A 13,129-nucleotide genomic window follows, 5' to 3' on the forward strand; every position below is an offset into this window, starting at 1 on the left:
ACTGCCACCCCCACACACTGCCACCCCCCACCCCCACACTGCCACCCCCACAAACACACACACAGCCACCCCCACACACACTCCCACAGCCACCCCCACAAACCCACACACACTGCCACCCCCAAACACATACACACTGCCACCCCCACAAACACACACACTGCCACCCCCACACACACACTGCCACCCCCACACACACACTGCCACTCCCACACACACACTGCCACTCCCACACACACACTGCCACACGCCCACACACACATAGCGCCACCCCCACACACACTGCCACCCCCACACACACACACTCCCACCCCCACACACACTGCCAACCATCGCCAGCCAAGGCTCCATGGGTCCTCTATTTGAATTTTGGACTGTGCTGCAGCCCCACCTCTGAGGCTGCCACTGAATAAGTGTATGTGGTGCATCACTTTACATTGTGATACTGCAACTATTGCAATAATAATACTTTAAAAATAAATGACATAACCTTGTTAGGATCATTTAGTTTCCAGTGTTTGGTAAGATACATACATTACATGCATCTGTCTGTATATGTATACACGACGGGATGCGGTCAATTTACCTACAATCAAAATCCCGACTGTCAAAATACCGTCAACCATTGACCGGAGGTCAAAATCCTGACAAGGTCAAAATCCTGATATTTAAAATGTCGACAGGTCAAAAAGTCGACATGAGTTTTTCCATTTTAACCAACTTCTTCATACTTTACCATCCCAGTGGACCTGGAGGGTGGATATAATAGTGTGCCGAGAGCAGCAAAGCACCGTGCCTGAAGCATGGCAGGTGCATCGAGCCATGCGAGGGGACGCGGTACACTTATATGGTGTCCATGTTGACCTATGTCAACATACACACCCAAAAAACAATGAAAACCTCATGTCAACTTTTTGACCTGTCGACATTTTAAATGTTGGTGTTTTGACCGTGGCGGTATTTTAAATGTCTGTATTTTTACCGTCAGGATTTTGATTGTAGGCATTTCATACTAAACCCTACATAACTCATCCATACATTAAACGGTCTATGACTGTGCAATACCTGCTGTGAGCAAAGCTATGCAAAACAATGCATCTAGCCGTGTCTGATACACCAGCTCTGTACGCAGCGGCCCGTACAGCTCCCTATGCACTCTATAGGCAAGCAGAATACGTACTCACCTGCTGAACAGAAAGAGATCCACATGGTTATTCTTCCACTCTGAAATTAATTTTAGTATTGCCGGCAGCACCTCCGGAGACGGAATAGACTCGGAATCCAGGCATGAGTGGATAATAGCCAGATATCCAAATCCACCTGGCAGGAAATCAGTGGAGAAAAACAAAAACACACCAATGTTAACGCTTATATAAAATGTTATATAACAGTAATAAGTGAGGGTATAACAAGACGGGCATTTACACAGACATGATCACCGAGCCCCTCCTGCGGCAGCCGTACAGAATCACCCCAACGAGGCAATGAAAACAAGATACCAGGGCATTGTGTGGACGGGGAGAGTTTTTAAGCTAATTTAGCATATTTCGAGCAAACTGACCCAAGTTTTGAAGATATTACTTATCTAGATTGCATGAAGCTTAGGGTTTACTGGGTCTTAAATCTCACGTAGCATTTAAATCACGCCACAGAACAGAATCTATCTCCCAAACTCCTTGCCATAAAGAATTCTTCATCACAACCTGAAGACTTAATACACTTTCCTTTGGGATCAGTATGAAATACCTACAATCAAAATCCCAACAGCAATTGACAGACGGTCAAAATCCCGACATGGACAAAATACCGACATTAAAACACCGACAAGGTCAGAATACCGACATTTAAAAAGTTGACAGGTCAAAAAGCCGACACGAGTTGTTTTTTGGTGTATATGTCGACATGGATATAATATAAGTGTACCGCGTCCCCTCGCATGGCTCGCTGTGCTCGGCACACTATTATATTCCCCCTCCAGGTCCACTGGGATGGTAAAGTATGAACAAGTCGGTTTCAATGAAAAAAATCATGAAAAACTCATGTCGACTTTTTAACCTGTCGACATTATAAATGTCTGTACTTTGACCTTGTCGGTCATTTGCTGTCTGTATTTTGACCGTCGGGATTTTGATTGTCGGTAAATTGACTGCATCCCTTTCCTTTAGCATGTGAGGAGTTAGCTCAGTGATTCCTAAACGTTTTTGAATCATGGCGCCCTAGAGTATCACAATTTTTTTTCCCAGCACTCCTAGGCCAAAAGTTTCTTATTGAGAAATTTAGAAAGAACGTTTAAATTAAGCAAATTGTGTTTATATGTCATCCTTAGGTTCAATTGTGTGGTGTGGGGACAAGATTTGCTTCTGTTTGTCCACATATTTTATGATTGACAGCCTCCAGCACTGGTTTTGCCTATTACATTGACCATAAATAATTTGAATTGGTTCTGGACCACCAATCCAAGGCACCCCTGCAAGTGTCCCGGGGCACCCCAGGGAGCCACGGCACACAGTTTGAGAACCACTGGTATAGCTGAAGAGTACCCCCTCTGGTGTCCACTCACCATCTGTACAGGACACAGCCGGAGCAGCGCAGGTCATAAGTCTGGCCGTACACTGGATTATAAGAGACTCCTTCTCCTCATTACTTAAGAATGGCGCCAGGGCCTGGACAGTGTGCAGCGTTCCTTGGGTTACGGGAAAATAGCTATATGGAGATGGACAAACATTTACAGTATTGTAGAAAGAAATTAAGACGTGTAGTCAGGATACAACTGAAATCTGCATCGTAACCAATCGCATTCTCTTCCCAGTGCACTCAGCGGTACTAATAGGATGCAGACCTGGAAGCTGCCACATGGGCAACGTTAGGGAAATATACTAATCGCCAGCATGTATTGCATGTGATACATCTCATCCCTATACAAACAATACTTTCCCACACAGTGCAAGGGCGAGGCCTTATTACACCAATATTGGTGGAATAAAAGTGACCAAACACATAGGGGTATATTCAATAAGAGTCGGGTCTATTCCGACATGCAGTTGACGGAATGGACCCAACAACCCCTATTCAATGGACGGCCAAATCCGACTGTCGGATTTGGCCGTACCCGGGGTCCTGTCCTGCCGCTGCTGTCAGCGGCTGCCGGGTGCACTGACAGCAGCGGCGGGGGGAGCTGGGTTGCTGCGGGCAGCAGGGGGAGCTGGATGGCTACGGGGGAGTTGGGCGGCTGCGTGCGGCGGTGGGAGCTTCCAGCGGCAGCCGGCGGAGGGTGATGTCTGTGGCGGCAGGGGGAGGCACTGCAGGGAGAGAGATGCCTGGCCGTGGACGGCCGTCAAGGTACCTCTCATCCCCGATCCCTATAGCCCGCCGCACCGCTCCCCGTCTCCTCACCTCAATCCGACTTGTTTTCAAGTTGGATTGAGTTTTTCAGAAACGGGGCTAAAACCTGTTGGGTTTGGCCCCGCTTCCGACAATGCACGCTGGTCGGCGGTCAGCGCGCATTCCGACAAGTCGGGTTTCCCGACTTGTCGGAATAAACGGGGCCCTAATGAATAGGTCGGAACCCCTTCCGACCTAAAACTGACGGAAGCTGCCTTTATTCCAACAAGACGGCAGCTTCCGACATTTATTGAATATACCCCATAGTATGGAAATAGCAATACAAATAAAAGAAAGAAGTGCCAATGTACTATTATTTCCCATGGCTTTTTCCAACGTTTCCTCTTTATCACGTTACATACCGTGCCAAACTGTACTAACACAGATGCATTGTCTGAAATGCCAGTCTGATTGGGTGGCCGCTATGCCCGCTTTGTTGATACAAATGCCAACTTCGACATGCAGAACTGTAATGCAGAAGGTCAGCTACAAGACGCTGGAACCCTTTAATAAGCTTGTTGTATATCACAGTACTGTAACCACCTGCACACTGTCTGTCACAGACTTTGTGATCATTTAATATATGCACAGCTGATATTATAAAACAGTTTTCTTGGCTGAAAACACCAGGATCTATAAAAGAACGGGCGACTGACCCCTCTGTGCTTGCCGTCAGCAGATCTAGTTCTTCACGTCCAGGATTCCTCAAACTCAGAAGTTTGTGCAGAGTCAGGGACCATAGTGTACCACTCGCTAATGACCTGTAAGTGAAAGAGAATAGTTTCCATTCATTTATGCAAAACAAAAGAAAGACGACACAGGAATGAGAATTAGTCATAATCCAAAAGTCTGTTCTAATCGCCAGAATCTCGGGTGAGTTATTAGAAACACAAAAACATTCTGAGAAGAGAGAACAAAAAAGACGCAATGACTCACCGGGTATAGAGCAGCGTCAGCAGAGCTGGAAGGTGGTCGCCAAGCTCCTTTACTCTTTCCTGGGTTATGTCCATTGTGCGGAGCATATCGCAACACTCTGTAATGACAGCTGGAGGTCTCTCCAGCTCCTCGCCCCACTGTAAGCTGTAGAGCGTTTCCGCAACTGAGGAAACACAGGGGGGTTAGGATGAATGACAGCTGTAAATCAGTAAGTAGCTGGTGCATGTATCACTATACACAGTTAGGGGGGGTACTTCACCCAGCGGGTGAAATGGGCGACGTGCTAGAATCTAGCACCGGCGATAGCGATGTGCGGGGCCGCGCATCACTATCGCTGAGGGGGGTACACACGAGTGATCTGTGCTTAAAATCTAAGCAAGCTGAATCGCTCAGCACACATCTCTCCCGTCTATATGGGCCTTTAGAAGAAGATATTGTATAATTGGTGCCATTTCTTTGTGATTGAAGATTATGTGAAATGATGGTCTGCAGTTCCTAATGTAGTTTCACCACAGCCAGACAACGGTGAAACAATGCACATCGCAATGAAGCGTTACATTTGTTTGTCCTTATCCTGGTTAAGGAATGCTTGGCACACTGTAGCAGTGAAAGCACTAAATCAAAGTTTCTCAACTTTTTCTTTTCCGGCAGTAATTTCCCCTTCGGAAAAAAACAGGCTGTTAGCACGTTTTTTGACTCATTTGGGCTATCCAATTATATCCCGTTTTTACCGTGCGGTAAATGACCTATTTTAAAAACAAAAAAAACACATGGGATCTAGGATAAGTTCCTGGATCCTATACGTTATCACGGAAAAACGGGTCTCTTAGGGCTGGTAATCGGGGATTTTGCATCACGCCCTAGATAAGTGCCGGTTTCTCAGGGGTAATCGGATAGACCCCAGGGTATCCATTAGCCGTGGTAATTTACCATGGCTAATTGGGGAGATGTATCAAACACCGGAGAGTGATGAAGTGGAGAGAGATGAAGTACCAATCAGCTCCTAGCTGTCATTTTACAGTCATTTGAAAAATGCCAGAAGCAGATTTCTTGGTACTTTATCGCTCTCCAAAGTTTGACACATCTCACCCTTAGTGTGAAGGTAAGCTAGGCAACCCCTAATGTGACTAATGGGGCCCATACATCAGCAATCAGTTGGGGTAATTCTGCATTTTGCAGAGGAATGTCTAAAACTAATCTGCAATGTATGGGGTTCACCAATCACAGACGCTGACCAAAAAGTGATCAGAATCGGTAAATCAGGTTGTCCGACATGTTGGATTTCACCGACAATCAGGGCTGTATACTACTACTGTATGGAGACAATCAGACGATTTGCAGACCACTACTGGTATTTTACCATTAAAATGGACACTTATGTTTTGCAGACCTGATCTTTGGATGAAATGCAATGTTTGGGCTCATATTGGTAGATTGGAGAATCGTTAACTCGGAGGGAAAAAACAGAATCTGTGAATCTTTTTTTGTGATTGCGGCTGTATGGGCCGCTCAGAAAAAAAGGTGTTTTTCTTTTCCTCTGTATCTGTGTATATAGTGTACACTTAAAGGTGAGACTCCGTCTGTCTGGACTAGCACCCCGCCCACCTGCACTAAGGTGATATTAGTGTATAGGTCACGGCATAGTAGTCCACACATTAGAACAGCACTATGAAAGCTAAGGCCTAGATAAATGTATATAATGTGTCAGTATTAGGGACCCTCCTGATAAAGGTTCACCTTGCCGTGGTCGGTGGGCTTACATTTTTGGCCAAACATGTACTAATACACCTTATTATTATTACTCCATGTTAAATAGTTGAGTTTATTAGAATTGTTCAGATTATTAGTATTTGTAGTGCTTGAAGTATGCACTATAAGTCTCAGCATGCTAGCACCTCTTATTATGTTTGAAATTAGAGTGTGCAGTCCAGCCCCTTCCGCCCCAAACCTCTTTTTTTCTGATGTATGGGCCCAATATTTAACAAATTTATACCAAGCCAGTTCTTGTGTATGTAAAAAAAAAATAGTATTCTTTTTTTAAATATCCTTTGTTATTAGTTTTAGATATATTTTAATCTTCACTAATAAATGTATTGATTTGGATTTCGAATTTAACTCATTCGACAGGAGTACTCCAATGAAATCAGAGATACCTACATAGGCTTGTTATGTATTCCCATGCTTCGGATTCAAGCCCATGCTTCACCCACCCTCCCGAGTTACTGAACGGACTAAGGGGGTTATTCCGACCCGATCGCACGCTGCACTTCTTCACAGCCGTGCGATCGGGTTGGAAATGCGCAGGCACGTCGTTGCCCAGTGCCAGCCGTCACTGGGTAACGCAGCCGCGAAACGGAGAAAGCGGTCGCAGCGGCGACCGCAAGAAGATTGACAGGAGGAAGGCGTTCTGAGGCATCAACTGACCGTTTTCTGCGAGTGGTGCGGCGAACGCAGGCGTGTCCAGGCGTTTGGAGGGCGGATGTCTGACGTCAATTCCGGGACCTGCATCGCTGGATTGATCGCACATAGGGGGTCATTCTGACCCTTCCACTCGCTGCTTTTTTACACAGCAGAGCAAACGGGTCCTTACTGCGCATGCGCCGGCGCATGGCAGACAGACGAAGGCCGTAGCAGGGATGCGATCGCCTCTGCCTGATTGACAGGCAGAAGTGATCGCTGGGCAGGAGGGGGCGGAACGGCGGCGCTTGTCCGCCGTTTTGTGGGTGCGGGCCAGGGAGCGATGAGTAGCTCCCGGCCAGCACGCTAAAGCTACGCTGCTTAGGAGCTACTCTTGAAGTGCAAAGGTATCACCGCTGTGCGATGCCTTTGCACTTCTGCGGGGGGGAGGGGCAATGACATGCGGGGCTGATTAGCCCTGTGCTGGGCGTCCCCCCACATGTCAGGGAATATGATTGTAGTTGTGCTAAATTTAGCACAGCTACGATCAACTCGGAATGACCCCCATGGTAAGTAATCGTTACCCTGGTCTACTTCTACACAAAACTTTTTTTTGCATAGCAGGGCTGCACAAGCGATCGCAGCCTTACTATGCAAAAACGCCCTCCCCCATAGGCGGCGTCTAGTTGATTGCACGGGCGATCAACTCGGAATGACCCCCTAAGAGAGAAGAATTCCTCTACAGACGGACTGCTGAATCTCTGCGTATCTTCTGTAAATACTGAGCCTTTCACCGTTGGTGTATCTCTGCAAGAGACATGTTACGGCTATCACCCCAAGTGTAAGATAAATGAGCTCTGACAAAAGGTAGTGTTGATGGATTGGGAGTGGAAGTGAAAGAAAAAAAAATGCTGATTGAAACAAATACATTTTTACATCAGCTTTAACCCAGTGACCTTAAGAGAGGCCGAGATCTGTCGTTTGCATTTACCTTACATGCATTGACTAAGTGAGAAATGGCTAATTGGAAAAGCTTTCTAGCTGATGCGTGGGTGGAACAATCCGCAATGTTCCCGCTGGGTTCCAGCTGGCCAATTAATGGACACTAATTGGGTTTAATCTAAACATAAGTTGTTCTGTCCTAGAATCGAGATGAAGTTTTGGCAGCCTTAACGACGATGAAAGAAAATTCCAAAAATCAGGGAAAAATGAAAAATTAAACTATTTACAAAAAAAAAATGGGGGGGGGGGAATGTTAACAATGATATAAAAGAAATAAAACGTTTCTCTCTCTGCATTCCAATAAAATGTGCTTACCAGTAATGTTTATTTTCATTTCAATTTCCTTGTCTTTAAAAATCACATCGTTCTCCAGCACCCGAAAAGCCATTTTGCTCAGTAAAGCGGCCGTGCAGAGGTGGTGGGGCAGCCAAGTTTTGGAGAATGATTTAAGATCTGTCCCAGATGTTTCGGAGTTCAGGCTTAATCTCCCTTCCAAAAGCGCTTTGCTCGACCACTGTAACAGAGCAGAGCTGTCACAACAGAATCAATGTGCTCTCAACGCCTCGTTTGTTTCAATTAGAGATCACTGGACACCTACCTTAAAGTGATTACATGTACATAGCAGTAAGTAAGGAAACACAGACCTGTCCGGGGAGACACTGGCGCATCCTCTGCCATCCCTCGTCATCCGGCATGATCAGGACCATGTGCTTGACCAGGAAACTAGAGACCGATGGCCCAGATTCCAGAATCTTGTTGTGCAAGTTATTAACGGCGCTCAATAGTGACTGGAGGCTGCGTAAATAGACGTCCAAATAAACATTTAGTCCCTAGACAATGCAATGAGTACATTCCTGAACTGTTTAGACGGTAGACGTACCACTCTAATGGGCAGCTAAGGCAATATAGGCCTGTAACTTTGTGTCTGGAACACACCAAGGGGAGCAAATACATTTAAAATTTGTTCTGTGCAGGGTAAATACTGGCTGCTTTTGCATGTTGCAGTTTAGATTTCCATTTGAACATGCCCCACCCAAATCTAAATCTCTCTGCACGTTACATCGGCCCCACCTGCAGTGCAGCATAGTTTTGCAGAGTTGCTTGCTTGCTTATTTGCATTACTTACAAACATGAATAAGGCTCTATGTCCGATAGCATTATTATACTGAATCACTTGTGTTTGGGAGCAATTAGGAATTGTCAATAACAGTATTTTACAGAATAAAACATAACAAATGTGGTTTCCAGTCACAGGTGGAGGAGAGTTTATTACAGCAGTTGGTGGACCAACTTAGTATGTAACTTGGTATCTACTGAAGCGATTTCATAAAGAACAATAGGGCAGATGCCAGGAAAAGTGATAAAGCAGTGATAAGCGCAAGGTGATAATGCACCAGCCAATCAGCTCCAATATGTAAATTTAGTTAGGAGGTGATTGGCTGGTGCATAATCACCTTGCACTTATCACTGCTTTATCACTTCTCCAGACTTAATACATCTGAGTCAATATTTTGCATATTCAAAAAAGCAGGCAGGCCCAATGATAATACCTGCAATGTTATATTCTGGAAGGGATACCTGTGACTTCAGTATTAACTCGACCAAATTCTAACCTTACTAAAATTATCAGTACTCATCAGAATGTCCAGACATGATGACGGCTATGATCACACTGTACCCATAAAATGTGGCCTTACCCCTGAACACTCAGGTGTGACGCCTGAACCTGATCTTTGATCCACTTGGCGGAGCGATTCAAGAAAGTGCTTCCTTGCGGTATATTGTGAAAGTGGAGCACAAGCGAATTCAGACCAGCCTCCAATGTGTGTTTCAGCTTCAGCATCAGAGTTTCTAGCAGGAATACACAAGATTCACAATCTGTCAATTAACAAAGTTACTAAAAGGGTTGCATGCCCCTCCCTTATCTAGATGCGGAATACGGCAAATCCTTTTCTCATAGTCCATAAGGGATATTGGGGGAATCTAGTACGATGGGGTATAGACGGGGCCCAAAGGAGCCGGTGCACTTTAAATTTCTTCAATTGGGTGTACTGCCTCCTCCCCTCTATGCCCCCTCCGACAGGCAGTTATAGGTAAAACAGTGCCCGAAGGAGAAAGGACATACGTGAGAGAAAGATCAACAAGGAGTGGTGAGATTTACACACCAGCACACCAATAACATAAAACGACCAGCAATGGCTGTCAACAAAACAGCAACAGCTGAACAGTTAACCATAAAAAAGAGAACCTGCAGAAAAGTCACCGCACAGAGGCGGGCGCCCAAAATCCCTTATGGACTACGAGAAAAGGATTTACTGGTAGGTAATTAAAATCCTATTTTCTCTAGCATCCATAAGGGATATTGGGGGAATCTAGTACAATGGGGACGTTCCAAAGCTTCCAGAATGGGCGGGAAAATGTGGAGATGTCTGCAGTACCGCCTGCCCAAACTGGGAATCCTCTCTGGCTAGGGTATCAAACCTATAAAACTTCACAAAAGTGTTCTTCCCCGACCAGGTAGCAGCTCGGCATAGTTGCAAGGACGAGACACCACGGGCAGCCGCCCAGGAAGAGCCCACCGACCTTGTAGAGTGGGCCTTCAGAGCCCACTTAGGAACAGGTAAGACTGCCGACACATAGGCCTATTGGATAGTAAATCTAAGCCAAGGAGCAATGGACTGCTTCAAAGCAGGGCAACCCTTTCTCTGTGCATCATATAGCACGAACAAGGAATCAGTCTTTCTGACCCGAGCCGTTCTCTTGACATAGATCTTCAAAGCTCACACAGCATCCAATGCCTCCGAAGGAGCAGAAGCGCCAGAACTTGAGGAACCACAATAGCTGGATCCAAGTGGAACGCAGAAACGACCTTCGGCAGGAACTGCTGCCTAGTCCTGAGCTCCACTCTGTCCTCGTAAAAGACCAAGTAGGGACTTTTACATGATAAGGCCCCCAATTCTGAGACACTCCTAGCAGAAGCCAGGGCCAATAACATCACTGTCTTCCACGTGAGGTACTTGTCTTCTACCATCATCAGAGGTTTAAACCAGGAGGACTGTAGAAATTCCAACACTACATTCAAATCCCAGGGTGCCATGGGCGGCGCAAAAGGGGGTTGAATGTGAAGCAGCCCCAGCAAGAAGGTCTGAACTTCTGGCAATAACGCCAATTTCTTCTGGAAGAAAATGGAGAGGGCTGAAATCTGGACCTTAATGGAACCCAGACGTAAGCCCTTATCCAGACCAGCCTGCAGGAAATATCCCAAGTGAAACTCTGCAAGCGAATACGTGCGTTCCTCGCACCAAGCGACATATCTCCTCCGGATATGATGACAGTGTTTTGACATCACAGGTTTCCTAGCCTGAACCATGGTAGCAATAACCTTCTTGGAAAGGACCGTAAGTCCGGGTAGACAAACGGTCCTTGTTGAATAAGATCTCATCTCAGAGGCAGAGGCCAAGGGTCTTCGACGGACATGTCCAGAAGATCCGCGTACCATACCCTCCGAGGCCAATCCAGGGCAATCAGAAATGCCTGGACGCTTTGATTCCGGATTCGCTCGAGCACCCTTGGGAGTAATGGAATCGGAGGAAACATGTAGACCAGCCGGTAAGGCCAAGGCGACGTCAGTGCATCCACCGCCCTCACCTGAGGTTCCCCGGTTCGAGAGCAATACCAGCAAAGCTTCTTGTTGAGTCGAGAAGCCATCATGTCCATCTGTGGGCAGCCCCACCGGTCGATGATTTGCTGAAACACTTGATGGTGAAACCCCCACTCTCCCGGGTGGAGATTGTGACAACTCAGGAAGTTCGCTTCCCAGTTGTCTACTCCCGGAATGAAGATTGACGACATTGCTCTTGCATTTATTTCTGCCCAGAGGAGTATCCTTGACACCTCTCCCATGCAGGCCCTGCTTTTTGTCCCTCCTTGCCGATTGATGTACGCAACTGCCGTGACATTGTCCGACTGAACCTGGATCGCGTGATCCCTGAGCAGAGGAGAGGCCTGAAGCAGAGCATTGTAGATCGTCCGAAGTTCCAGAATGTTGATTGGAAGGAGGGCTTTGTGTGCTGACCGCCTGCCCTGGAACTGAACCCCCTGGGTGACATCTCCCCATCCTCTCAGACTCGCACCCGTCGTGTGGAGGATCCAATCCTGCATCCCGAAACTTCGGCCTTCCAGTAGGTTGGAGGACTGCAGCCACCACAGGAGAGAAATCCTGGCCTGAAGTGACAGCCGAATTATCCGGTGCATCTGAAGATGTGATCTGGACCACTTGCTCAGGAGGTCCAACTGAAAAGTACTGGCATGGAACCTTCCACACTGTATCGCCTCGTACGAGGCAACCATTTTCCCCAACAATCTTATGCAAAGATGAATGGATACCCGAGAAGGCCGGGGAACCATGCGGACCATCTCCTAAAGTGTTCTCGCCTTGCCCTCTGGGAGAAACACCTTTTGGGCCACAGTGTCCAGCAACATTCCCAGGAACAGGAGTCTCTGAATTGGCTCCAGGTGGGACTTCTGTAAATTGAGGATCTACCCATGGTGGGACAGAAGCTCGATAGTGCGGTCTATATGGAGCAATAAAAGGTCCCTGGATCTTGCTTTTATCAGAAGATCGTTCAGGTAAGGGACAACATTGACCCCCTGGACCCAGAGTTGGAACATCATCTCCGCCATCACCTTCGTGAACACCCTTGGAGCCGTGGACAGGCCGAAGGGTAGCACCTGGAATTGGTAGTGATCGTTCAGCAGGGTAAACCTCAGGTAGGCCTGATGAGGTGGCCAAATTGGGACATGGAGCTAGGATTCTTTGATATCAGGGAGACCATGAAATCTCGTTCTTCCAAGCCCGCAATCACGGCTCGCAAGGATTCCATCTTGAACTTGAAATCCTTTAGGTAAGGGTTCAAGGAATTTAGATTCAAAATGGGTCTTACCGAACCGTCTGGTTTCGGTACCACGAACAGGTTGGAGTAGTAACCCTTTCCCTGTGATGCAGTGGCACTGGAACAATGACTCGGGAGTGGACCAACTTAAGGATGGCCTGTTGTATCCTCCAAAGCTGGTAAGCTGGATTTGAAAAATTGTTGGGGAGGAGCATTGTCAAACTCCAGCTTGTAGCCCTGAGAAATGAGGTCCTTGACCCAGGTATCCTGGCAGGAAGCCTCCCAGATGCGGCTGAAGTGACACAGCCGAGCTCCCACCTCGAGATCTCCTCAGGGTGGGCAGCACCGTCATGCTGATGCCTTAGTGGAAGCTGTACCGGTTCTCTCCTGAGAACTGGCGATCGCTGGTTTTCTTGTCTTATCTCTGGTGCCTCTAGCCGCGTTGGAGGCACCTCTGGCCCTAGATCTAAACCTGTTAGACCAAAAGGACTGGGTAGACGGCCCCGGGTAGGAACGCCTAG

The 13,129-nt window shown here is 47.0% G+C and overlaps 1 protein-coding gene across 1 annotated transcript in view; it reads right to left on the reverse strand.

The window, feature by feature from the left end:
* LTN1 (listerin E3 ubiquitin protein ligase 1) overlaps positions 1-13,129 on the reverse strand; it is a 179,649-nt gene that overhangs the window by 74,263 nt on the left and 92,257 nt on the right. Inside the window, exons 14-20 of the mRNA XM_063956390.1 lie at positions 9,414-9,567; positions 8,361-8,511; positions 8,032-8,230; positions 4,318-4,480; positions 4,038-4,142; positions 2,561-2,703; positions 1,185-1,320 (exon numbers count right to left, since the gene is read on the reverse strand). Of these exons, the coding sequence (XP_063812460.1) occupies positions 1,185-1,320; positions 2,561-2,703; positions 4,038-4,142; positions 4,318-4,480; positions 8,032-8,230; positions 8,361-8,511; positions 9,414-9,567 (1,051 nt within the window). The remainder of the gene's footprint in view (positions 1-1,184; positions 1,321-2,560; positions 2,704-4,037; positions 4,143-4,317; positions 4,481-8,031; positions 8,231-8,360; positions 8,512-9,413; positions 9,568-13,129) is intronic.

This window comes from Pseudophryne corroboree, chromosome 2 (genome assembly GCF_028390025.1).
Source record: "Pseudophryne corroboree isolate aPseCor3 chromosome 2, aPseCor3.hap2, whole genome shotgun sequence".
Classification (NCBI taxonomy): Eukaryota; Metazoa; Chordata; class Amphibia; order Anura; family Myobatrachidae; genus Pseudophryne; species Pseudophryne corroboree.